The 27,770-nt window shown below is 48.9% G+C and overlaps 2 protein-coding genes across 2 annotated transcripts in view; one reads left to right on the top strand and one right to left on the bottom strand.

Moving 5' to 3' along the window:
* Window positions 1-24,172, top strand: part of LOC142582178 (uncharacterized) — a 93,269-nt gene extending 69,097 nt beyond the window's left edge. Inside the window, exons 2-4 of the mRNA XM_075691576.1 lie at window positions 6,914-7,221; window positions 22,302-22,349; window positions 23,345-24,172. Of these exons, the coding sequence (XP_075547691.1) occupies window positions 6,914-7,221; window positions 22,302-22,349; window positions 23,345-23,381 (393 nt within the window). The 3' untranslated portion in view covers window positions 23,382-24,172. The remainder of the gene's footprint in view (window positions 1-6,913; window positions 7,222-22,301; window positions 22,350-23,344) is intronic.
* The window catches only part of Pex19 (peroxisomal biogenesis factor 19), a 94,264-nt gene continuing 90,651 nt past the window's right edge, over window positions 24,158-27,770 (bottom strand). The window contains exon 8 of the mRNA XM_075691573.1: window positions 24,158-24,457. Coding sequence (XP_075547688.1) covers window positions 24,419-24,457 — 39 coding nt within the window. The 3' untranslated portion in view covers window positions 24,158-24,418. The remainder of the gene's footprint in view (window positions 24,458-27,770) is intronic.

The raw sequence follows: 27,770 nt of genomic DNA, 5'->3' as shown, positions 1-27,770 counted from the left end.
CAGATGTCTGCGCCGTGGCGTGTACAATCAGGCACGCACTAGGCCACACCTTTAGTCAGCCAGGTGACTGCGACATGACGTGTGCAATCAGGCACGCGCTAGGCCACACCTTTATACAGCCAGATGGCTGCGACGTGACGTGCACAATCAGGCACGCACTAGGCCACACATTTAGTCAGCCAGATGACTGCGACGTGACGTGCACAATCAGGCATGCACTAGGCCACACATTTAGTCAGCCAGATGACTGCGATGTGACGTGTGCAATCAGGCACGCGCTAGGCCACACCTTTAGTCAGCCAGATGACTGCGAAGTGACGTGTACAATCAGGCATGCACTAGGCCACACCTTTATACAGCCCGATGACTGCGACGTGACGTGCACAATCAGGCACGCACTAGGCCACACATTTAGTCAGGCAGATGACGGCGACGTGACGTGCACAATCAGGTACGCACTAGGCCACACCTTTAGTCAGCCAGATGACTGTGACGTGACGTGTACAATCAGGCATGCACTAGGCCACACATTTAGTCAGCCAGATGACTGCGACGTGACGTGCACAATCAGGCATGCACTAGGCCACACCTTTAGTCAGCCAGGTGACTGCGACGTGACGTGTGCAATCAGGCACGCACTAGGCCACACCTTTAGTCAGCCAGATGACTGCGACGTGACGTGTGCAATCAGGCACGCACTAGGCCACATCTTTAGACAGCCAGATGACTGCGACTTGACGTGCACAATCAGGCGCGCACTAGGCCACACCTTTAGTCAGCCAGATGACCGCGACCTGACGTGTGCAATCAGGCACGCGCTAGGCCACACCTTTAGTCAGCCAGATGACTGCGACGTGACGTGTACAATCAGGCATGCACTAGGCCACACATTTAGTCAGCCAGATGACTGCGACGTGACGTGCACAATCAGGCATGCACTAGGCCACACATTTAGTCAGCCAGATGACTGCGATGTGACGTGTGCAATCAGGCACGCGCTAGGCCACACCTTTAGTCAGCCAGATGACTGCGAAGTGACGTGTACAATCAGGCATGCACTAGGCCACACCTTTATACAGCCCGATGGCTGCGACGTGACGTGCACAATCAGGCACGCACTAGGCCACACATTTAGTCAGCCAGATGACGGCGACGTGACGTGCACAATCAGGTACGCACTAGGCCACACCTTTAGTCAGCCAGATGACTGTGACGTGACGTGTACAATCAGGCATGCACTAGGCCACACATTTAGTCAGCCAGATGACTGCGACGTGACGTGCACAATCAGGCATGCACTAGGCCACACCTTTAGTCAGCCAGGTGACTGCGACGTGACGTGTGCAGTCAGGCACGCACTAGGCCACACCTTTAGTCAGCCAGATGACTGCGACGTGACGTGTGCAATCAGGCACGCACTAGGCCACATCTTTAGACAGCCAGATGACTGCGACTTGACGTGCACAATCAGGCGCGCACTAGGCCACACCTTTAGTCAGCCAGATGACCGCGACCTGACGTGTGCAATCAGGCACGCGCTAGGCCACACCTTTAGTCAGCCAGATGACTGCGACGTGACGTGTGCAATCAGGCATGCACTAGGCCACACATTTAGTCAGCCAGATGACTGCGACGTGACGTGCACAATCAGGCACGCACTAGGCCACACCTTTAGTCAGCCAGATGACCGCGACCTGACGTGTGCAATCAGGCACGCACTAAGCCACACCTTTAGTCAGCCAGATGACCGCGACCTGACGTGTGCAATCAGGCACGCGCTAGGCCACACCTTTAGTCAGCCAGATGACTGCGACGTGACGTGTACAATCAGGCATGCACTAGGCCACACATTTAGTCAGCCAGATGACTGCGACGTGACGTGCACAATCAGGCATGCACTAGGCCACACCTTTAGTCAGCCAGGTGACTGCGACGTGACGTGTGCAGTCAGGCACGCACTAGGCCACACCTTTAGTCAGCCAGATGACTGCGACGTGACGTGTGCAATCAGGCACGCACTAGGCCACATCTTTAGACAGCCAGATGACTGCGACTTGACGTGCACAATCAGGCGCGCACTAGGCCACACCTTTAGTCAGCCAGATGACCGCGACCTGACGTGTGCAATCAGGCACGCGCTAGGCCACACCTTTAGTCAGCCAGATGACTGCGAAGTGACGTGTACAATCAGGCATGCACTAGGCCACACCTTTATACAGCCAGATGGCTGCGACGTGACGTGCACAATCAGGCACGCACTAGGCCACACATTTAGTCAGCCAGATGACTGCGACGTGACGTGCACAATCAGGCATGCACTAGGCCACACATTTAGTCAGCCAGATGACTGCGACGTGACGTGTACAATCAGGTACGCACTAGGCCACACATTTAGTCAGCCAGATGACTGCGACGTGACGTGTGCAATCAGGCATGCACTAGGCCACACATTTAGTCAGCCAGATGACTGCGACGTGACGTGCACAATCAGGCATGCACTAGGCCACACATTTAGTCAGCCAGATGACTGCGACGTGACGTGTACAATCAGGCATGCACTAGGCCACACCTTTAGTCAGCCAGATGACTGCGACGTGACGTGTGCAATCAGGCATGCACTAGGCCACACATTTAGTCAGCCAGATGACTGCGACGTGACGTGCACAATCAGGCACGCACTAGGCCACACCTTTAGTCAGCCAGATGACCGCGACCTGACGTGTGCAATCAGGCACGCACTAGGCCACACCTTTAGTCAGCCAGATGACCGCGACCTGACGTGTGCAATCAGGCACGCGCTAGGCCACACCTTTAGTCAGCCAGATGACTGCGACGTGACGTGTACAATCAGGCATGCACTAGGCCACACATTTAGTCAGCCAGATGACTGCGACGTGACGTGCACAATCAGGCATGCACTTGGCCACACATTTAGTCAGCCAGATGACTGCGACGTGACGTGTACAATCAGGTACGCACTAGGCCACACATTTAGTCAGCCAGATGACTGCGACGTGACGTGTGCAATCAGGCATGCACTAGGCCACACATTTAGTCAGCCAGATGACTGCGACGTGACGTGTACAATCAGGTACGCACTAGGCCACACATTTAGTCACCCAGATGACTGCGACGTGACGTGTGCAATCAGGCATGCACTAGGCCACACATTTAGTCAGCCAGATGACTGCGACGTGACGTGCACAATCAGGCATGCACTAGGCCACACATTTAGTCAGCCAGATGACTGCGACGTGACGTGTACAATCAGGCATGCACTAGGCCACACCTTTAGTCAGCCAGATGACTGCGACCTGACGTGTGCAATCAGGCACGCACTAGGCCACATCTATAGACAGCCAGATGACTGCGACTTGACGTGCACAATCAGGCGCGCACTAGGCCACACCTTTAGTCAGCCAGATGACCGCGACCTGACGTGTGCAATCAGGCACGCACTAGGCCACACCTTTAGTCAGCCAGATGACCGCGACCTGACGTGTGCAATCAGACACGCGCTAGGCCACACCTTTAGTCAGCCAGATGACTGCGACGTGACGTGTACAATCAGGCATGCACTAGGCCACACATTTAGTCAGCCAGATGACTGCGACGTGACGTGCAGAATCAGGCATGCACTAGGCCACACCTTTAGTCAGCCAGATGACTGCGACGTGACGTGTACAATCAGGTACGCACTAGGCCACACATTTAGTCAGCCAGATGACTGCGACGTGACCTGTGCAATCAGGCATGCACTAGGCCACACATTTAGTCAGCCAGATGACTGCGACGTGACGTGCACAATCCGGCACGCACTAGGCCACACCTTTAGTCAGCCAGATGACCGCGACCTGACGTGTGCAATCAGGCACGCACTAGGCCACACCTTTAGTCAGCCAGATGACCGCGACCTGACGTGTGCAATCAGGCACGCGCTAGGCCACACCTTTAGTCAGCCAGATGACTGCGACGTGACGTGTACAATCAGGCATGCACTAGGCCACACATTTAGTCAGCCAGATGACTGCGACGTGACGTGCACAATCAGGCATGCACTAGGCCACACATTTAGTCAGCCAGATGACTGCGACGTGACGTGTACAATCAGGTACGCACTAGGCCACACATTTAGTCAGCCAGATGACTGCGACGTGACGTGTGCAATCAGGCATGCACTAGGCCACACCTTTAGTCAGTCAGATGTCTGCGCCGTGGCGTGTACAATCAGGCACGCACTAGGCCACACCTTTAGTCAGCCAGGTGACTGCGACATGACGTGTGCAATCAGGCACGCGCTAGGCCACACCTTTATACAGCCAGATGGCTGCGACGTGACGTGCACAATCAGGCACGCACTAGGCCACACATTTAGTCAGCCAGATGACTGCGACGTGACGTGCACAATCAGGCATGCACTAGGCCACACATTTAGTCAGCCTGATGACTGCGATGTGACGTGTGCAATCAGGCACGCGCTAGGCCACACCTTTAGTCAGCCAGATCACTGCGACGTGACGTGCACAATCAGGCACGCACTAGGCCACACATTTAGTCAGCCAGATGACGGCGACGTGACGTGCACAATCAGGTACGCACTAGGCCACACCTTTAGTCAGCCAGATGACTGTGACGTGACGTGTACAATCAGGCATGCACTAGGCCACACATTTAGTCAGCCAGATGACTGCGACGTGACGTGCACAATCAGGCATGCACTAGGCCACACCTTTAGTCAGCCAGGTGACTGCGACGTGACGTGTGCAGTCAGGCACGCACTAGGCCACACCTTTAGTCAGCCAGATGACTGCGACGTGACGTGTGCAATCAGGCACGCACTAGGCCACATCTTTAGACAGCCAGATGACCGCGACTTGACGTGCACAATCAGGCGCGCACTAGGCCACACCTTTAGTCAGCCAGATGACCGCGACCTGACGTGTGCAATCAGGCACGCGCTAGGCCACACCTTTAGTCAGCCAGATGACTGCGACGTGACGTGTGCAATCAGGCATGCACTAGGCCACACATTTAGTCAGCCAGATGACTGCGACGTGACGTGCACAATCAGGCACGCACTAGGCCACACCTTTAGTCAGCCAGATGACCGCGACCTGACGTGTGCAATCAGGCACGCACTAGGCCACACCTTTAGTCAGCCAGATGACCGCGACCTGACGTGTGCAATCAGGGACGCGCTAGGCCACGCCTTTAGTCAGCCAGATGACTGCGACGTGACGTGTACAATCAGGCATGCACTAGGCCACACATTTAGTCAGCCAGATGACTGCGACGTGACGTGCACAATCAGGCATGCACTAGGCCACACCTTTAGTCAGCCAGGTGACTGCGACGTGACGTGTGCAGTCAGGCACGCACTAGGCCACACCTTTAGTCAGCCAGATGACTGCGACGTGACGTGTGCAATCAGGCACGCACTAGGCCACATCTTTAGACAGCCAGATGACTGCGACTTGACGTGCACAATCAGGCGCGCACTAGGCCACACCTTTAGTCAGCCAGATGACCGCGACCTGACGTGTGCAATCAGGCACGCGCTAGGCCACACCTTTAGTCAGCCAGATGACTGCGAAGTGACGTGTACAATCAGGCATGCACTAGGCCACACCTTTATACAGCCAGATGGCTGCGACGTGACGTGCACAATCAGGCACGCACTAGGCCACACATTTAGTCAGCCAGATGACTGCGACGTGACGTGCACAATCAGGCATGCACTAGGCCACACATTTAGTGAGCCAGATGACTGCGACGTGACGTGTACAATCAGGTACGCACTAGGCCACACATTTAGTCAGCCAGATGACTGCGACGTGACGTGTGCAATCAGGCATGCACTAGGCCACACATTTAGTCAGCCAGATGACTGCGACGTGACGTGCACAATCAGGCATGCACTAGGCCACACATTTAGTCAGCCAGATGACTGCGACGTGACGTGTACAATCAGGCATGCACTAGGCCACACCTTTAGTCAGCCAGATGACTGCGACGTGACGTGTGCAATCAGGCATGCACTAGGCCACACCTTTAGTCAGCCAGATGACTGCGACGTGACGTGTACAATCAGGTACGCACTAGGCCACACCTTTAGTCAGCCAGATGACTGCGAAGTGACGTGTACAATCAGGCATGCACTAGGCCACACCTTTATACAGCCAGATGGCTGCGACGTGACGTGCACAGTCAGGTACGCACTAGGCCACACCTTTAGTCAGCCAGATGACTGTGACGTGAGGTGTACAATCAGGCACGCACTAGGCCACATCTTTAGTCAGCCAGATGTCTGCACCATGACGTGTACAATCAGGCACGCACTAGGCCACACATTTAGTCAGCCAGATTGAGCAAGGTGGAAAACTTCCGATTCAATGCACGTTGAATCGGAAGTTTCCACCTTGTTCAATCTTGTAATGCGGCATACACTGCAGGCACCCGCCGTTGTTGCTTAGTGGCTGTGGTGTTGGGCTGCTAACCACGAGGTCGCGCGATTGAATCCCGGCCACGGCGGCCACATTTTGATGGTGGCGAAATGCGAAAACACACGTGTACTTAGATCTGGGTGCACGCTAAAGAACCCAGGTGGTCTAAATTTCTGGACTCCCCCACTATGGCGTGCCTCACTATCAGATCGTGGTTTTGAGACGTAAAACTTCAAATTTTAATAATAATGATTTTTTATAAATGAACACTGCAGGCGTGAGATTCGATAGGTGCTTTCGGTGAAATGAAGCTTCACTGATGGAAACAATTGCGAATAACGATCCTACACAGTTTTTTTTTCTCGCAGTATCAGTCATATAGCCATTTAATGGTTTATGCCCGTTGGGTGGTCGCGCGATCTTAACATCCGCGGACCAATTCAGCCTCGCTTCTTTTTCTCCCCTTGCAGCAGCTGCTGTTGGTGGCCACACTCGCCTGGTGCCTGGTGGCGCCCGCTCGCACGGGCATCATCCTGACGGGAGTGGCGCCGGGATACGAGCCCGAGCAGCCCAGCTTCATGTACACAAACTTCGGCGTCGTGTTCGGCACGCGCGAGCTGCAGAAGCAGTACCAGTTCAACTCGGCCACCGACGAGATCAACCACCATCACACCGACATCGTCGGCACGCGGGGTCGCATCCGCGAGAACGTGACTCCGTACCAAGGGGATCCCAACCGCAGACCCACGCATACCGTCGACCACAGCAGGAGGAAGAAGTGAGCACCGCCCGCGTGAGTAGCGCGGGCCCGGCGCGACAGCTACGGCGGACAAACTAATTGCTCACGCTCCCGAAAGACTCTCGACGCAGACCACTAAAAGACGCACGGAGCATTTCTGCAAACGCGGGGACAAGGGCTCGTTGTGTCGATCGTCCCTCGAAACTCGGATCGAAAGAAAATGAAGTTGGCTGTTGGATGGGCACCCCAAACGTTATTCCGACACGATCGAATTCTTTCCGATCAACCCAACTGATTGGACAATCAGCGCCCTGCGCAACCTGTTTTGTGTGCGTATTAACGCTGTGAGAGAGGCCCGTGCCGAGGCCTATTGCTCTCAGCTTTTTTTTTTTTTTACGTTCGTGAAGGTGAGCATGCTCTCGAAGCACTCTTGTTCGCCGTAGCATCGCGGCACGTTGCACCGAGTACTGCAGTACTTGCGTGTGACGTGCGACAAGCGTAAAATTCACATTTCGTAAGGCATATGAAACAAAATTTTTGTGCGCCGTTGGTATGAAACTTCCATTTCGACCACTCCGTCTACGGAAAGGACGACTCGGTTAACACTACGCTCGTGACGAGTTCTCTCTATGAGAACATCCCGCGCCAACGCAAGTGCTACAGCTGGTTCCCCGCCACGATGGTGCATCAGCCACGTACTTCGCCCTTCTCGCGACATTACGCCAACGCTTACGAATTCGGGCAATAAATCCTGGAACTTTTTCGCACCTCTGTTCACGTCAATCAGAATCATTACCATTCACGCTTAGCACATGTTGTATTGAACTAATCAGTTCAGTCCTAGGAAAGCGCGCTTGTATGTAACCTGCGCGACGTGACGTCACGCCCATTATGACGAATCGGAGCGGTCGGCATGGGCGAGGAGAGAAAAATTTGAAAGCAGAGAGTGACATCTGAACATCTGATATCACAAATTGTAAAGACGTTAGAAAACTTTCACTGGCGTAATTAATATATTTTGCCCCGAATGGAAAACTTTCTCATTCTCTTATGTAATCTTCCTGAAGCAGGTAGATAAACATCGCCGAAGAGCCACTGGACATTTTTACAGGTGTCATTTTACTGCGTGACTCCATTTGGAACCACCGAAAAACACAATTTCGTCGCACTTGGATGGGTGATACAAAATGGTCTCATCTTGAACAGTTTTCTTGGACCTCTAAGCGTAGCAACGTCGTTGTTCTACATTTACTTATCTGTCCATAAACTGTTGCAGCGAGCTAAGGCTGGTGATTTTGGGTATGTTGTTAATGCTCTGAGTGCAATTTACTGCTTGTTGCTGATGCATTGCATCCATAATCTATCGAATACAGAAGCGATCGAATTCGGCCGTCATCATGGTCATTTTTCAGAGTATGGAATTTCTCTCATTCTATCCTCCTCGTAAGGGACTCCAAGCGCATGTTTGAAACGCGACCTCTAGATAAATGCAAAACTGTGGGTTTTCACCACCTTCTCAAAACACGTAGCTAGTCAGCTAGCTGACGTAAAAAAAAACTAAAACAGCTACAATACGCTAGATTTATGTGAAAAAAATATTGCGCTGTAGACAGACAAGGACGTAAGGAAGGAAACACAATGAGCGCTCTTCCCTACGTCTTGGTCTATTTTGTAGCAGTATATTTTTCGACATGAATCAGTACCAACTTGCCAAATTTACTCTTATTGTTACGCTTGAGTTTACAGTGACCCTTACAAACATGTTCAGCAGACATGGCAAATGACCCTGTATGTCTCAATACATCCAATTTCAGTCTTGCTAATCCTGAACGTTTGCTTGAGACACTTGGTGGCGTTGTTTCTAACATACTCCACTTCTGTTTTTATGGCGAAGTAAACACCACTATCAGCAACAAATAGCATCAGAATTTTTTTTTCTTAGGTGTAATTAGTTGAGAGCGCGATGCAGTGCGTGTACTTGTGAAAGTCCAACATAGCGAAGTTCTTGATGAAAACTGACAGCCACTTCAATATCCTTACGTGACGAATGCGATAGCAGTATGGCCTCTCTAAGTTATCACCTTAAATTAAAGCTCTCGTTAATCCACTTGCATCATCATCATCATCATCATCATCATCATCATCATCATCATCATCATCATCATCATCAGCCTGGCTACGCCAACTGCAGGGCAAAGGCCTCTTCCATATTTCTCCAACTACCCCGGTCATGTGCTAATTGTGGCCGTGTTGCCCCTGTAAACTTTTTAATCTCATCCGCCCACCTAACTTTCTCCCGCCCCCTGCTACGCTTCCCTTCTCTTCGAATCCAGTGCGTAACCCTTAATGACAATCGGTTATCTTCCTTCCTCATTGCATGTCCTGCCCATGCCCATTTCTTTTTATTTATTTCAACTAAGATGTCCTCAACTCGCGTTTGTTCCCTCACTCAATCTGCTATTTTCTTATCCCTTAACGTTACACCCACCATTCTTCTTTCCATAGCTCGTTGCGTCGTCCTCAATTTAAGTAGAACCCTTTTCGTAAGCCTCCAGGTTTCTGCCCCGTACGTGAGTACTGGTAAGACACAGCCGTTATACGCTTTTCTTTTGAGAGATAATGGCAACCTGCTGTTCATGATATGAGAATGCCTGCCAAATGCATCCCAGCCCATTCTTATTCTTCTGATTATTTCAATCTCACGATCCGGATCCACGGTCACTACCTGCCCTAAGTAGATGTATTCTCTTACCACTTGCAGTGTCTCGATACATATCGTAAACTGCTGTTCTCTTCCGAGACTGTTAAAGATTACTTTAGTTTTCTGCAGATTAATTTTTAGGCCCACCCTTTGCCTCTCCAGATCAGTGAGCATTGTTGGATCTGGAGGACAATACCAATTGCGGTCCCCCAGATTTTGGGCCTTGCCGTTTGGTGCGGGAGTTGGCCGAGGTTGAGGAGGACATTTAGATGAGAAACAGGAGGTTTATTGACATTATTTACAGTGAGAGTACAAAGGAATTAACAGTCATAAAGTCATTACGGGCCGGCAGCAACTCGGACGCTGCGGCCCGTGGCAAGAAGCTCGAAAGAGATGAAGGAAGGAATGCTCTCTTGCTGCTCCCGGTCTCTGACTTTTAACCCCTTCGGTGTGTCGAAGTCACATCACGTTCGGCCAATCGGCGAGCCCACTCAGGTGGCGTCATTTTCGGCCAATGGTAGGCGCCCGTGCAATTGTGTCACACCTGGCGCAGAGGCTCGCTCCTTGGGCTCCAATTGTCCGAGGGCTTACTTCTCTCTGCGGTATTGCCTTCCTGGCTTGCAAGCACCGTCACAATAGGCAGATGGGGGCGAAGTTTCAGTGCTGCAAAGCAGCTTCGCTCGGGATCTACGTTACCTGGAACCGTGCCAGGCTCTCGCTATAATTTCGGAAAGAGTCAAGCAGTGAATAGCTCCACCTGCGGCGCACGAGGTGGGGGACGCCAACTTGTTTGGACGTGCGGCGCCTCGGGAACGTGGTAGATGTGCTTCTGCGCTCCTTAATTAAGTGTGACGCGATTCAATGTGGTCTGGTGAACTCGAAGTTGGCTCAGGAAAAGGTCCCGTATCTAACAGCATGCATTGCAATTGGTCCTCTGAGTTACTAAGTAAGGCAATATCATCAGCGAATCGCAAGTTACTAAGGTATTCTACAGTAACTCTTATCCCCAATTCTTCCCGATCCAGGTGTCTGAATACCTGCTGTAAGCACGCTGTGAATAGCATTGGAGAGATCGTATCTCCCTGCCTGACGCCCTTCTTTATTGGGATTTTGTTTCTTTCTTTGTGGAGGACTACTATTCCTCTAATTCCTCTATTTTCCCTCTTACCGCTAACTCATTGATCGGCTTCTTATGTCCCGTTCCCTCCTCAAGTCTAGGCTAATTCGAGTTCTTACCATCCTATAGTTACTGCAGCTCACCTTGCCGAGCACGTCCACATCTTGTATGATGCCAGTGTTAGCGCAGAGTATGAGGTCTATTTCATTTCTAGTCTCGCCATTCGGGCTCCTCCACGTCCACTTTCGGCTATCCCACTTGCGGAAGAAAGTATTCATTATCCGCATATTATTCCGTTCTGCAAACTCTTATAACAACTCTCCCCTGCTATTCCTAGACCCTATGCCATATTCCTCCACTGACTTGTCTCCAGCCTGCTTCTTGCCCACCCTGGCATTGAAGTCGCCCAACAGTATAGTGTATTGTGTTTTGACTTTACCCATCGCCGATTCCACGTCTTCATAGAAGCTTTCGACTTCCTGGTCACCATGACTGGATGTAGAGACGCAGGCCTGTACGACCTTCAATTTGTACCTCTTATCTAGTTTCACAACAAGACCTGCCACCCTCTCGTTAATGCTATAGAATTCCTGTATGTTACCAGCTATATCCTGATTAATCAGGAATCCGACTCCTAGTTCTCGTCTCTCCGCTAAACCCCGGTAGCACAGGACGTGCCCGCTTTTTATCACTGTATATGCTTCTTCTGGCCTCCTAACTTCACTGAGCCGTATTATATCCCATTTACTGCCCGCTAATTTCTCCAATAGCGCTTCTAGACTCGCCTCACTAGATAACGTTCTAGCGTTAAACGTTGTCAGGTTCAGATTCCAATGGCGGCCTGTCCGGACCCAGAGATTTTTAGCACCCACTGCTGCGGCACAGGTATGACCGCCGCCGTGGTCAGTTGCTTCGCAGCTGCTGGGGAATTAGGACCGGGCTTTGATTGTTGTGTTCATATAGGAGGTTGTGGCCAAGTACTGCACCAGGGTGGCCAATCCTGCTCTGGCGAGGGAGCGCGTTACCGGTTCTAGTCACCGGGATCAGGCCGCACTCCAGGCCTGTTTATGCAATTTTATCAACATGCGGTTTCTTTTTTTTAAATCCACCTTAATTCACTTTCATTCACCTTCATTCACTTTACGGTGGGATCTCGCAGTGCGCGCCGCAGCAGGTCCAGCGCCGGGAACGTGACGTCAGCACTTGGTCACGTCGGTTTTGGTATCATCGGATGTTAACACCCGACGGATGCCTGATCTTTCGCTTTATGGGGCATATGAAGCTTTCACCTAAATAATACAAATGGTAGCATCTAACTGATCTTATGCAGAATGCTAGCGTAGGCAAATTATAGTTTGGCCTCTTTCGCTATCTCAGTTGTATTCTGTAAAATTTATTTGGTACATTATGTAGGCAGCGATATGGTGTGATTCCATTTGTAACCGCTGGGACTGGAAGGGTTAAGTACCAAAGACGCAGTAATTTGAGGCCGTGCGGCTACAACGCACGAGCAGATGCTATGAGAGAATGGAAGTGCGACAGTAGACTCCAGAGTGAAAACGAATGTAGGAGCACAATAGAAGCGAAACCAATTTCTTCGAGTTAACTGCTTATCGCGGTAAAAGACACAGGCAACGACGAGTGTATTATTGTGATTGGCCGTTTACTCCGCGAAACCAGCCACTGGTTTCGAAAACCAGCCACTGGTTTCGCGGAGTACAGAACACACGAAGAACCCGAAAATGGTGAACGAGCAGACTACCTCGTCAAAGCCGTCTCCAGCCCAAACTGCCGCGTCGGAGACCGAGTCATTGTGCTTCCCTTTTGCCTGTCTGTGCACAGTTGATGTGCACATTTATTTATTTATTTATTTATCTATTTATTTATTTATTTATTTATTATACCTCAAATTCCCCGCTGAGGGGTATTACATGAGGGATGGATTGTTACATCAGTAGATAAGGTGATGGAAGAATTATTTGAATTTGCTGGGGTCGGAGTGGTGCACGGCGTCGGTGGGCAGGTTATTCCAGTCTTTGGCTGCTTGCACCAGAAATGAATGCAGGTGGGCCGATGCTGGTGGATAAGCTGCCCTTCCACGGCTCGCGCGGCACGAAGTCCGGTGGGCGGGAGCGATGGCAGATGGGGAAGGCGATGCGATTCATAGAAAAGGCAAAGGCTGGAAATTGTGCGTCGCGAAGCTAAAGTTTTAATATTGGTGCGGGATTTAAGGGAAGATACGCTGGTGTAATATGAATGATCCGAATAAACAAATCGCACGGTTTTGGACAGCTTCGAGTGTATGTGTATGATTAGATTGAAAGGGGTCCCATACTGCACATGCGTATTCTAACTTAGACCACTCTAGTGTTAAGTATGCTTGGATGTTTAGTGAAGGAGGAGCAAGTTTTAAATTTTGTCGCAAGTAGCCAAGTGCGCGGTTAGCGTCGGTAGTAACATGTGATATGTGCGATGACCAAGAAAGATCGGAATTTAATTTTTCGCCTATGTATTTATAAGTGCTTAAGGGGAGAATTTCTGATCCAGAAATGGTGTACTTAAACGTTTGGTACGACTGTTTGCGATGAAATGAAATTAGCACGGTGTTTTGAATATTCAAGTTCATTAACCAATTTTCGCCGCATGCTTGAATGCGGTTAAGATGTAACTGAAGAACAGCAGAATCGGAAGGATTAAGTACAGGGCGGTAAAGAACGCAATCATCGGCGAATAGCCGGATGTTAGATTGAATGTTAGCAGGAAGGTCATTAATGTAGATCAAGAAAAATAAAGGACCATGGACAGTAAGTACCCTGTGGTATGCTAGTAAGAACGGGGGACATATGGGAAGAAGTGTTGTAAGCGTAAACAAACTGCGGACGGTAGTCAGGAAGTCACGTATATCCAATCAAAAATCAGGAGGCTTAAATTTAGGCGCCATAGTGTTAAATACAAGCCTTTGTGCGGAACTTTATCGATTGCTTTTTCCAAGTCTAAAAAGATGGCATCTACAGGTGTGTTAGTATCTACGCTAGAGCTAATGTCGTTCACGAATAGTGCAAGCTGTGTGTCACAAGATAGTCCCTTCTGGAAGCCGTGTTGGTTAGGATGGAATAATTTGTTAGCTACTAGGAGTTTTACTATGTGTGAGTAGATGATATGCTCGATAACTTTCGAATAAACACAAGTTAAGGAAATGGGAGGGTAGTTGGGATTGGAAGTTGAGGTGTATTTTTTTTTTTTGCAAATGGGATAATTCTGCCCACCTTTCAGTCTAGCGGCACCACTCCAGATAGAAGAGATTGCTGGTAAATGTGTGCTAAAATGGTGCTTGAAACATGTTTTGTGTTTTTGAGTATGTTTGAATTGACTCCATCAATGCCAGATGAAGAAGTTAGTGACAATAATGCAATAACTTTCAAAATTCAATAAGGTTCAAACGTTAATGATGGCATGGTGTCGTAGTTGAAGAATGGGGTTTCAGGTATTTCGTTTTTAGGTTCACTGGTGAATACGAAGCAGAAAGATTTGTTCCGAATTTGGGCGACATCACCTTCTGCAACAGGGTGGTTATGTTCATCAGTTAAAGGCCACTCACCAGGTCTGGCCATTTTGACCTGACAAACGCAGAGCATACAATGCGCGCCAACGATCGTGTTTGCAAAGAATTACAGCGCTACGAGCCACGGAAAGGTCTGAAATTTCAATCCTAAAGCCATTTTCCCTTCTCGCGGCCGCTGCGCTCCAAGCCGGACAGTGACGTACTTGCGTCCCTGCGCCTACGTACTCGGATCCGCAGTGTGACGTCGCTCGTGGTGACACGCCACTTCGAGAATTATTCAAGGTACCATCTGTTATTTGTGTGATCTGTTGCTTGAATTGATGAATTGAAGTTTAGAGAAATAACAAAACACAAACGGAATTTCTGCGTGTGTTTTTTTTTTTACTTCGCACCGAAGCAAGAGAGATGTACTTCCGCTTCGTGTGCTTGTTCCCACGTTCGTGCAGTCATGTGCGCAGGTACCGAAACTATGCCATTTTCTACCGTATTGCAGCGCGTGATCATGCTCTGCCATCGGCTTGTTCTGCCTCAGTATTCGCGTAGCACTGAGTTATACCGCTAGTCTTCTGTCCTTGTGCACAGCGCGCAAAATTTTGCGCTGCGCGAACGAGACAATATCTAGCGCGCGACGCTGTCAACGGAAGTGCGCAGCGCAGAAAAAAAAAAAGCGAGGAAAAAAGATTAATCCGGGGCTCGTGACGTATGCGTCACGCGATACTCGAGGTTCGGTATGGGAGAACGCAGGAAAGGAATTTCGCTTGCGGAGACTAGACGGGGCGAGTGGAGACAGCGTCTTGCTTGGCAGTGGAGCCCGCCTGCTGAAATCATGGGTTCGCGGCACTGAAATATTTCTATGTCGGCTATTAATGAGCCGATTTGAAAAAATTTTGGGGGGAGAACGCTCCCTAGAGTACATGTAACAACTAGCAGCGTATGGCCAAGATTTGCTTTTGGGCCTGCTGAGGGGCCCTTTAGCGACAATTTACGTTAATGGTCTTCCAAATCGCTTTGGGTTATTTCGGAACTTATCTGGCAATGTGGTTGAAAAGAAAAACCGTTTAGCCTTTTGAGATAGTGCTGCGAACGTTTTATCTGCATCATGATATTTGGCCCATGCGCATGGGTTCTTTGGCTGTTTCGCCAACCGCAATAATATTTATTCTTGCTACTGAGGTTGACGTAGTAGTTCTGCGGAAACCCGCAAGGTGGAGAGAAGTAATGAATAAAGGGAAAATCAGACATCCACCCGTTCGTAGCAATTGCTACAAAGGAAACCCATACGGGTTCCTCGAAAGAAAAGCCTCATAGTTGAAGAAAAATTCGTCCTGGTCCGGGACTCGAACCCGGGACCACCGCCTTTCCGGGGCAGCCGCTCTACCATCTGAGCGAACCAGGCGGCCAGCAGATGGCAGGGCGAAGTCGAATTTGTCAACAACACGAAGCAAAAGCAAGAGATTGACGTAGTAGTTCTGCGGAAACCCGCAAGGTGGAGACAAGTAATGAATAAAGGGAAAATCAGACATGTCTGATGTCTGATTCCGGAAAGGCTGTGGTCCGGGTTCGAGTCCCGGACCAGGACGAATTTTTCTTCAACTATGAGGCTTTTCTTTCGAGGAAACCGTATGGGTTTCCTTTGTAGCAATTGCTACGATCGGGTGGATGTCTGATTTTCCCTTTATTCATTGCTACTGACGTGTTTGAGTGACGTGTTGAACCAGGGGGATGACGATTTTTGTATAACGGTAATGGTGAGAATGTGCTTCGCAACTAACTCTTGCATTTTGTTTTTAACGAGGGACCAATGACACTCAACAGAGCGCCGCAAGAAGTCTGTAAAGAACCAATAGCAGAATGTTGTTAGTTCTTCATTGATGGCGTCGTAATTTCCTTTCTCGTAGAGCGTGATAGTTTTCTTTTTTTTTCTGATGTGATAACTTGAGATGAACTGTGGCGTGGATTACTGTGTGATCACTTAGGCCAGTTAAATGTGTAATTGGTGATATGCTATCGGCATGCGAAGTTAGGATTAGTATGTTTTGGGCCAAGCTCTTCTCGGAGGAAGAGGCCTACCAACGTCCGGATTGGGGAAAGGCGAGAGGGCCAGGAAGACGGAGACGTTAAAAATTGTGCAGATCACACGCAGTGTGGGAATCGATATAAGCGAAGCTTTCAGTGCTGGAAACTTTCATTGACGATAATTAACGATGATGTTGACTGCTAAAGCTTAATTTCTTCAACGTTTAGTCTAACACAAGAGTGGCGAATTTATGTTAAACGTTACCTTGCGTGCACCGCTGCGCGTTTGCCTGCGTAGTGCACAGAACACACAGGAAGATGTGTTTGCTTGAGGAGTTGTTCGGCATACTCATAACCTCTGGGAGGGTAGACTATGGTCATTGCCTCACATGGGGGGGGGGGGGGGGGGAGGGGAGTCACATCGCATTGTGGCAGTAGTATTAAACTTCGATTATGGGGCTGTACGTGCCAAAACCACACTCGGATTATGAGGCACGCCGTAGTGGCGGACTCCTGGTTAATTTTGACACCGTCATGTTCTTTAAGGTGTCCGAAATCTAAGCGCAATTGCCTTTTCTATTTCGCCCCCGTCGAAATGCGGCTGCCGCGATTGGGATCAAATCCGCGACCTCGAGCAATGCCGTAGCCGCAAAGCTACCGCGGCGGGCACAGAAGTGTTGATTTGCCGGTCGACCGCTTCCGTAGTGTCGCCTGGACCCTGCGGTGCGCTTTAATTAATGCGGCTGTGCATCTGCACGCCCGTTTGTCCGCTTGACATATTTGCATGGAGTTACTTTTTCAGAAATAGCAGCAAGGTATCGTCCCGTGCCTTGAACTTAAGCTTATCCAATTTTCCCGCAACCACTGTCGTATAGTAGTAGGGTTTCCTTACCTCCTCACGGCACCATCCCCCCTCGCCTTCCCTTGTATGGAAACTGCCTCTTCTCCTCCCTCCTCTCTACAGTTATATCTACGTCCCCTCTGGCCTCGCACGTTAGTAGAAAGGGAAGCGCTGCCGTTTGTGCAATCCTTCTGAGTCACGGATAATTACCGCTGTCAAGAGGCTAATCTGGCGACCGCCTGGGAGCTTCAGAGGGCATTGCGCACATTTGACGCGGTGGGGTGAAAACGAGTTTTTCGCATCGCCTTTCCTCTATGACTCGCTCCTGTTATGTATACACATGACAGGAGCAGCCACAGCAGCAGCAGCTGCAGTGGGCAAGTCGAAGGAAGAGGGAAAGAAAGTTTCGCTTTAAAAGGGGAGACGGTCGTTTGGGGACAAAAGGATCCGCATTTTGAGCTTGAACGTAAAAAACTTACCTTCAGTATTTCTGCAGCACTTGTACAAAATGTAATATAAATGTGTTTTCAAAACGTCCTGGATGTCAAGTCCGGCTCCACGTTCCCTCACTCATCCACGGCGAATGAACATGTGACTTTATTGCGATCAATCATAAGGACACTCATAAGAGAACTTTTTACCGTCGGGGTCGCCATCACCGTGAGGTTTCGTATATGCAGAGTCCGCCAGCTAACTTTCGCCAGTGTTTAAAAATATGCCGATGCATTCTAAGACGACACGACCAAATGCATATTGCTGACTGTTGCATATAGTGTCACGATATTTTTGTATTTTGCCTAATTAGATAATTAGTCAAGATTAATTAACTGACCTCTCAGGCAACGAAGTTAGGCAAAAATTACAGTTAGGAAGTTGTTGAGCGGTTTGCAAAACGTCCGATTAGACAGTTTCTAACTTTCTATTTATTAAGTATTAGTGTTTTTCACCTTAGTGCGGACGCCATGAAATAAAAAAATATACTACGCGACATAGCTGCTTGCGCGCCGTTATTGCAGCGCTCCCAACCTGTCCGCGTACAAACGAACACAGCATCCTAGCAGTGGGGTGCTGCCTCTTAAAAGGCGACAGGGCAGTGACGAAGGTATTGACGCCATTGGTATTGGTATTGACACCAGAGATGTACTTCCCTGGCGGCGGTTCGTGATAGCGATAAGCAGACGCAGCGGCAGCACACCCGGCTAAATGCTATGTTCGTTGGCGCACGGAACGCTTGGAAGCAGTGCAATCACGACGCGCAAGCGGGCATGTCACGTGGTGTTTCTTTTTATTTCGTGGGCATTCGCAGTAAGCTGCAAAACACTAATCGTAATACTTAATAGATAGAAAGACAGAAACTGTTTATTCGGACGTTTTGCAAACCGCTAAGCAACTTTCTAATTGGAATTTTTTTCCTAGCTTCGTTGCTTCCGAAGTTGGTTAATTATCTAGACTAATTATCTAATTAAGCAGAATACAAAGACTAGCGTGGCACACTACATACAATAGTGAGCAACATGCATTTGGTCGTGTCGTTTTAGAGTGCATCGGCATATTTTTAAACTCTGGCTAAAGTTAGCCGAAACACCCTGTATATTTAGGTATATGTATGGTATAAAAAATATGCGGTATATGCGGGTTATGTTGCCACATCATTTTATCACTAAAGTTGCTCATACCAGGTCTTACATTCTCGACAAAATTATTCCGCAAGATTTTCAGAATGGCAGTCCAAAACAAATGTCAGGAAACAAAACAGCGACAACACATGCATTTTGTCTTAAGCCTTGTCAGATTTGAATATTATAAGTTCGAAACAATGACAGAGCTGAAACCTGAAAATGCTGTATATATATTGGCGCGGCTGCGCTCTACCTCAGGAATCGGCCCGGGAGAGAGAAGAGGTTCGAAACTTGTGACACAAGTTCACCTCGGTTCATGCCACCACTACAGCTACGAGCCTTGCGCTTCGTGTAATATTCTAACATGTTGCTATCGCATTCATTGCTTCGCCCTTAGGGGGAAGAGAAGCTATCATATTTTAACGCGATAGCGTTAAGGAGCTCGTGTCGCAGAAAAGCCGGTGTCGTCGGCGTCGGGTGTCGGCGTCCGCGGCGTTGGCCGTGAGCGATAAATCATGGCAGGCACTTCATAAATAAAAAGTAACTTCCAAGATGGGCTGGGTGGGAATCTAACCAGGGTCTCCGGAGTGTGAGACGGAGACGCTACCACTCAGCCACGAGTTCGATGCTTGAAATCGGTACAAACGCGCTTTTAGTGAACGCGGTGTTGCCTTAAAAACGTGCCGTAGAATGTTATACTGCGGTGTATATCGGTAATTATGAGCACGTAACTTACAGAAGTCGCATTTACACGAATAGCGAAGTACGTTTCCGCTACATTTCTTCGGCGCTTACCGCACACGCAGAGCCATCTTGCGGCAAACACAGAAGACCCCTCCTCTCAATGTACGGCGCTACCCCGACAGGTGGCGCGCCATGCGCGCATTGGGGCTGTGCTGTGCGCGGACCGGTGCCAGGCGCGTTGCGGCCCCGACTCTCTCTCCCCTGGCGACGCTTCGCCGTGCTCCCACGCGGGTTGCAGAATCAAGCGCCGTTTCTTTCTTTAGATTACTATCTGTCTATCTCTCTGCCCGTGCCGATCACGACGTTTGGCTGGCGTAGATCGTTTCCCCCTCCGAGACACCGAGTTCTTTGGTTCGTTCCGTTTGCTCGGGCGCACGTTTCGTTGCCGCGCAGAACGCTGCGTTGCTCGACGCTCTCCGTGTGATAGGTGGGCGCAAAGTCCGATGCGGGGCGCCTCGTAAGTGATCCCTGCGCCGTAGCGCTTTGTCTTACACCCCTTGGCGGGTCGATGGGAACGCTGTCGCGTTCCACTCTTGAAGGCGAAGCTTAAGCGTCCTCCAATTTTTTGTAATGCGATAGAACTTTGGCTACCTCCGAGTCCTAAATTTGATCTTCTCGTCCCGATAAACGAAAGACTAGCAGGAGGAAAGTGCGAAGGCTGGCGTCAAATGCTGGGAAGAGGCACTGCCGGTCATTCCAAAGCCAACCGGACAAGGGGAGAGGAGGAGAATAAGAGGAGGAGGCAGAAATGCAGGACGGGGGAGGGAGGGAAGGGAGAAAGTACACAGGCAACGCGCTTGGGCTGAAAAAAAGATCTACGAGCGGACGCACCGTCCCCGCTCTGCCCAGTCGGCTCTGCACCGCAGCGTTCCGCCGACCGTTGCTGACCGCGAGCGCTCTGCTGGGCAGCACAGGCAGTCGGGCTGCTCGCCCGAGGAGCTGCAGCGCAACGCTCAGCTACCGCTTTCAATGCTACGCGCTCCGGGCGAAACTGGCAATTTAATTATTTTTTTTTTGTCAGAAAGTCAGCACACACGCAAACATTTACGTCTCACGAGACATTTAGCTGCCTAGTGATACGTGCACATTCATGTCTGCCGTAAGCAATTAAATAAATAAACATTAAATACATTTATTATAGTGCTCCTTCACATTTAAAGGAAAAGAAAAGTGGCGCGAAATACAGAAACATTTTCATCGCAGCAATGCGGACTTGGTGCAACAAGCCTGGTCAGTCAAACTGCTTGGGCAAGCATTCTGCACATACTCGGATGGTGAACATAAAAGAAAGCCTAGCGCGCAGAAAAAAAGAACTCCAGATGTAGTATCTTAACAAAAAGGCGTAAACAACGCTTAACGTTTGTTCGCGCTTGAAATGATCGAAGCGAAATAACCAGGTTACAGAGAGATGACACTGAGCTTCCGTTTTGCATGTTGTCGTAGCGAACAAGGAATTGCGCGTTTCGGCGAGTCAGTATAATTTTATGATAGCACATATACATACGCTGCGTTGGGTTATTGCAGACTTGTCAAAACTCGCACAGCCTTTCGCAGTTGTTACTGATGACACAACTTGGAGCTCGTGCTCTCAGCATGAGTCAGTGACAATTTTCATTTATTGCGACACATTGTAATTTTGAAACTAAAGAACGCAGCAATTGCTGCAGCGCTCCCGACCGGAATAACTCGCTAGGAACGGACACAATTTGAAGGAAAGCAGGCAGTGGTGCGATGCATTTTCGGGCTGTTTATACAATGGGACAAGCGACGTGGAAGAATTGAATTATGGGGTTTTACGTGCCAAAACCACTTTCTGATTATGAGGCACGCCGTAGTGGAGGACTCCGGAAATTTCGACCACCTGGGGTTCTTTAACGTGCACATAAGTCTAAGTACACGGGTGTTTTCGTATTTCGCCCCCATCGAAATCCGGCCGCCGTGGCCAGGATTCGATCCCGCGACCTTGTGCTCAGCAGCCTAACACCTTAGCCACTGAGCAACCACGGCGGGTAATGTGGAAGAGCAGGGTACGCTCGTAGTTCCGTACTTTGACACCGCACTTTGGCAATACAGACGGGCTCGAAACCATGTGCTCGTAAAATGTTGCCAATAAAAGCATCCATGCAAATAATTAATCATGTTAATCATGTTCACTTCCACGAATGGGAAGTATCTCCTCCCTTTTCGCCAATGTTTCATTTTATATCTAACAATTGTAGAGGCCGCTTTTGAGCGCGAACCTGCACGTTGTCTGTCAGCATGCTAGAGTTTTCGTATTTCTTTGCTTTCTGAGACACACACACTGCAAGGAGTGTAATCACGAGGCAACACTTATACTAACGCGTGACCCGTGTTGTGCAATTCTCGTATTCATGAGGAACTGACTCACTTCCACATAAATGTTTTTCCAGTAGCGATAGTTATCACCAGTTTCGCTGAAACCAGGACAACAGCCTCAACCAATCGCATGAAAAAACGTATAGTTCAGAAAGTCCATCATGCATATGCATATTTTTCAGAGCTGCTGAAGATTCGCAGGCATGGCCGTCTGGTGTGAGTCTTCTGCGGTGAGTTGACTATCTCGATTTCTGTGTAAATTTTTCACATGCGAAGAAAACCTTCTTTGCAATCTTTTTATGCCAACCGTAATTGGAATTCGCCATTCGCTCCATTGGAGACACTTTGCTTCCTAAATTGTCAGAACACTGCAAAATGCTTCGTTCTCAGTGTAAGTGCGAGCTTTATAGTATCTGCATTAAAAGCTCACGATAGTGACGTAAAAAAAAAAGATATGACCGAACAGGTGCTGCCTTGAAGTGATTAAAAAAGCAAAAAAAAAAAAAATCACACACACGACGAAAGAAAAGGAGTGGTCTCTCTACTTTTCTTTCGTGGTGTGTTTGTTTTTCGCGCTCCTTAACCACGCCAAGCGTATGCCAACTAGGCCCTTGGTAAAGCTACGGCGTCGTTTTTTGCTACTGAAGCAAAAATATATGACGTGAATTTGTGAATACACGAATACCTTTGTCAGACAATGCCCTCTGTGCCCCACGCATCATTTTCACCCTAAACATGAAGATAAAGCCAAGTTACATAAAAACCGCATTTTTTAGTGAAACGCCGGTCCTGAACAACCTACACAAGTACTCGGGTATCGGTACACTGCGAAATGACGTGTAGGTCTGCAGCAATGCAGAAAAATTGTAGGCAATGCGACGGAACACTATGACAACACTGTGACTGATTGCCCCGAAAATGGGCATGCTTAGGTAGCCTGGTCGGAGGTTCAGAGCCCACTGTACTAACAATACGATGAGCAAAACGTGAACAAGGTGAATGCAGGAGCCAACGTTTCGACAAGTGGACTTGTCTTCTTCAAGGCGACATGCATTCACCTTGTTCACGTTTTGCTCATCGTCTTGAATTGCCATCTCCCGCATTCCCCGTCTTTTCACTGTACTAACAATGTTTTTTTAACAGCACTGCTCCGATGAATCGCATGGGTTTGTGCACCGGTTTTCACATCAAAGAACCATTTCGCTCCATTCCCTTGTCTTTGCAGTCACATGGTTCCTGCTGGTGTCGTGTGGATTGTCTAAAGCCGGACGCCTGCAGCAGCAGCAGTGGCTGCTCTCTGCGACTTAAAAGGCAACGTCAGCGCAAAACAAGCAAGATATGACCACTTCAAGAAGCACCAGTTGTCGGTGTTGAGGATTTTTTTCAAGCACGAACGCACCAGATTTGCAAACTGAGCTCATCTACAACAGTAATTTCCATGACCTTTGGCACTTTTACAGGTACTATTTTAAAAGTCTAGAAAGGGATATACGCGGAAGCACAGGAACCAAATCCGCAAACTTTCAATATGCATGGCGCCCTTAGCTCACACATTTTTGTCAATGACTTTGGATCTTTGAGCACCCGTAAGGTTCATTTGGAATTAGTAGAATACATTACAACTTATTTCAACTGTAGCAACATAACTAGCGATAATAAGTTTTGCGACATCCTTGATGCGTACGCATCCGTGATGTGTTAATAGAAGAGAACGTGAATAAGGACCGCTCTAGGCCCCTTCTAGCAACCAACATAGGTCGTTTCCGAAAGAACGCAGTAAGAAGGAACACGCATACGTTGGCAGACGCCTTCCTTATTCACTACTTGTTCCTTCTAAACGTTGACGTGTGAACAAGAGTCGGAATTTGGAAATTACACGCGATACCATACCAACAACACTATTCCCTCTTGCGTCACAACTATGAATAACTTGTTTGATGAGCTTTATGCCTAGTTGTTGTCGTTCAATTTTAGGTTGCCTTTTGTTTGCCAGTTTGTTAATATTTGTTCCATGTTGTCGAAAATTAAAAAAACAGGAATTGTCCAACAACTACCACGTTTATTTTTTGCTTATGCCTTCGCACCCATTTACATTATGTAAATGTTATACAGGGTGTCCCAACTAACGCTAGCCAAAGTATTAAAAAGAAATCTAACACGATAGTCGATTATGATGCCTATACGGTGTTCGAATGTCAGTCCTCTTCCGCCGCAAAGATATTTTGTGCTTTCATTTTTCGGCGACGAGAAGCTGCGCAGGACACGGCACCACGAGAGCAGCTTAGCGGCGCAGGATGTTTCAGGACGCAGCAACGGTGCTCCAGTCGGAAGTCACGCCCTGAATTCAAAAAATTACAAACCGCTTTAGTGAGTGTTCCCTAATTAGCCGTATAAGTAGCGCACAAGGATTATCCTGGCTGTGGAAGAGGAACGAACAACGCAGGTCTCATAATCGTATATTGTACCAGTTTTGTTCAACAGCTTGTCTAAATTTAGCTAGGACACCCAGCAAGTATAGTAAGACACTATATATACGCCAAAATTGAAATTATGCGGCACTAATCATTAGCACACTTGAAATGCGCTCTATCCCTACAGCGCTGACTCTTAAACACGCTCATCCGTGTCCGTTATCTCTGGGTTTTCAGGGTCGATATACAAGGAATTTGCACATGCAAGCAAAAATATATAGTGCATGAAAACATTGCATGTAACTGGCCGATCAGCTGTATATGCTGGTGAGTCCATTAAATTATATAAAACGTCAAAGCACGCTATTTGTTGACTAATTTGTAGGGAACATTAGAATGTCCGACGAGCGCACTCTGCCGAACATCACTTTTTGTGTCACCGGCATCGCCTGAGGTTACGTTCATAAACGTGTGTGCGCAAAAAAAAAAAAAAGAACAGGAGAATCGTCCCAACCCGGAAAGTAGAGTTAAGGGGCGAAATTTTGCAATGTATACGAAACACGCTATACAGGTCAGTACAGCGAGAGTGCGCCAAGGTGGCAGGCAGAGGGCGTTCTCCAGGCTTTTAACGGTCCTCATTTAGAAGGTGCGTTCAGGTAAAGACGTTCCGAGGGAGTCCCCGACTAGTTTTTGATTTCAACGAAATGTTTGTGATAGCAAAGTACTTTCGTAGACTAGAACCGGGCTTATCTTTTTAGCAAACCCTCGTTTCAGTATGAAAAAATGTGCTCAAGGGGAGAGACGCGTTTTACGGAACTGCACGATGTTCCGACTTCGAGCGGGTATAAAAAAGTTAACAAAATTTGCTGTGGTTTCGTGTTTTTTATACAGCAGTTACGGAACATATTTAATAGAAATAAATTAAATTGCTCGCGCGAGCCTACAACACAAACGAAAAATGCTAAACAGAGCTTTCGAACACGAAGCTAAAAACATGGCTAGAAATCGTTTTAGCACAAAATAAGACGCTGACAGGCGATTATCTTGGGCCTAAAACAACTTCTTTCCATGTACCAACTAGCCCGACAGCAGAGGTTACTAAAGAAATTCGTCTACATACGCAATTCTTTAATATGTCTTGGGACTGCGACTTTTTTCTTTCGGGATTTTTACTGTGCATACTTTGTCACATGGCAAGCGCGTATCAAGGTGAATCTGGGTTCTCTTGTGTAAAATTATTTTTAATTTTGGCGGCAAATTGTAAAAAATTGCAGCACGTTGAAAATTTGAATTCTCGCGCGGGAATAAAAAAAAAGCATGTCAATTTTCGCTTAAGTTTCTCCAAGATTATATACTGTCATTGGTCATCTGTATACAGTGCAAGAGCACGTCGAAGTAATTTGTTCTGAGCACGCAAAAAAAGTGCAGCGAAAGTACGCGGCCTGTCTTCCACAGAATCTCGCGCTGCGCAAGCGTCAGGTTTTAAACATGAGAAGACTCGAATGGCAAATCTTTCGGTTTCATTTTGCATTCTCATTTTTCTCACGGAGACGGGCAGCAACGCGATGTAATTCTTAGCTGTATATATAATGGCGTTATACTGTTTCACGCAATGTGAAACAGCGGGTTTCCGGTGTCGTGGTTTGCTGGCTGTCGATATCATCAGGCAGCTGTTGTGCTGCACCACAAGAGGCATCTGCGAAAAGCTTGCACGTAGGGAGCCGCCTACCTGCGCGTTATTACGACTTTGAGGTGGTCCCGTAGCGCTCGTCACCCGTTTCGTGACAGAGCGTTGGTAGCGAAGACTCCGAGTCAGGCGTCGGTGAGAACAAACAAAGGTATTTTATACACTATATACAGGTCATTATACAGGACAAGTTCGGATCGGCACGGGGGCCGAGAGCTCACAGCAAACGCGACTGTTCCCGCTCGGCGACGTCCGGTGAGACTCCAACGCGTGACACATCTCACTCCACTCGAGAGCGGCACTCGGCTCCCGGTGGGTCGGTGGATCCGGTTCTCCCGGCGGCGGGTCGGGGCTTATAAAGCCCCGAGAAACGATTGTCACTCAAACGGCCCAATACAAAGCCAGCACTCGACGGTCGTCCGAGAGGTCCAACCAGCGACCGCGCTGGCCACCCGGTTCAACGTTGCCGCGTGCGGTGACCTCCAGGCAAAAGGAAATACGGCGCCGGGCTGTCTAGCACTTTGTTGCACGTTTGGACATGTCGCTTGCCGATGCTTCTTCTCAGGACGCCGCTGCCTGACGGCTCAGCATCTTGACTTGTCAAGGGAGAGTTTAGGGCGCTGTGCCTTTCGGCGCAGCCCCGGGTTTGTCCAAAGGGCGTTCGCAGGATAAATTCTGCATCTTGTAGATTCGGAATCCGGGATGGTGGTAATGGCACAACAGCATCCCCGCCATCAGATAAGGCGCCGGGAAGACGAGCTGCCTCCACGTGGCTCGGATGCCAGGCGCGCACGTTCGTCAGGCTCGTCCAAGTTCACGTCCAGTGTTTGGACGCCAGGTAACTTCACGTGCCCAGGTCCCACTCGCCAGGACAGGAGCTCTGCTCACCGCGTTGTCGCCAAGGCACCTCGACCAGCTCCGCTCGGGTCGTTCCTAAACCCTTGCTTCTCGCCACTGGCCCGGTTGGTCGTTCTGCAGCTTGCAAAACCGACCGGCAAAAGGCAACACCCAACACGAACAAGTGCCCTCTGTCTCCCGTCAAACACCAGACAAGGCCATAATCCAACTCAACCTAACTAAATTGCTATCCCCCTTCTTGCTCCCGCTGCAACAAGAGGCAGCTGTACGAAATGGTACACAAGGCTCAAACAACCAGTTTTCAAATTAACAACACACCAAAATATCAGGAACAATTAATAATCAGCAATAATAATGACAAATAGAATGGTCCCCCTGAAATCACTTGGACCGAAAACATACTACTGAGGAAGCAAATGAGGTCATTCATTTTTTTCCCGATCTCCCTGTGAACAGGACAGGTCGTCGCGAAGCAAGAGAAGGTAAGTAACGAGTAGGCCATTGAAAGAAGCGAGGCCTAGAATGCACGACTTAGAGCATCTGCGTTCGCGTTCAACCTTCCCTTCTTATAACGGATAACGAGGCTGTGCTGCTGGAGGGTCATGCTCCATCTCAGCAAACGGCCGCTTTTAGAGGACATGCTACTTAACCAAGTTAGAGGGCAATGGTCTGTTTCCACAACAAACTTAGAACCG

This window comes from Dermacentor variabilis, chromosome 5, assembly GCF_050947875.1.
Source record: "Dermacentor variabilis isolate Ectoservices chromosome 5, ASM5094787v1, whole genome shotgun sequence".
Taxonomy (NCBI): Eukaryota; Metazoa; Arthropoda; class Arachnida; order Ixodida; family Ixodidae; genus Dermacentor; species Dermacentor variabilis.
This window is presented reverse-complemented; position numbering and strand designations above follow the sequence as displayed.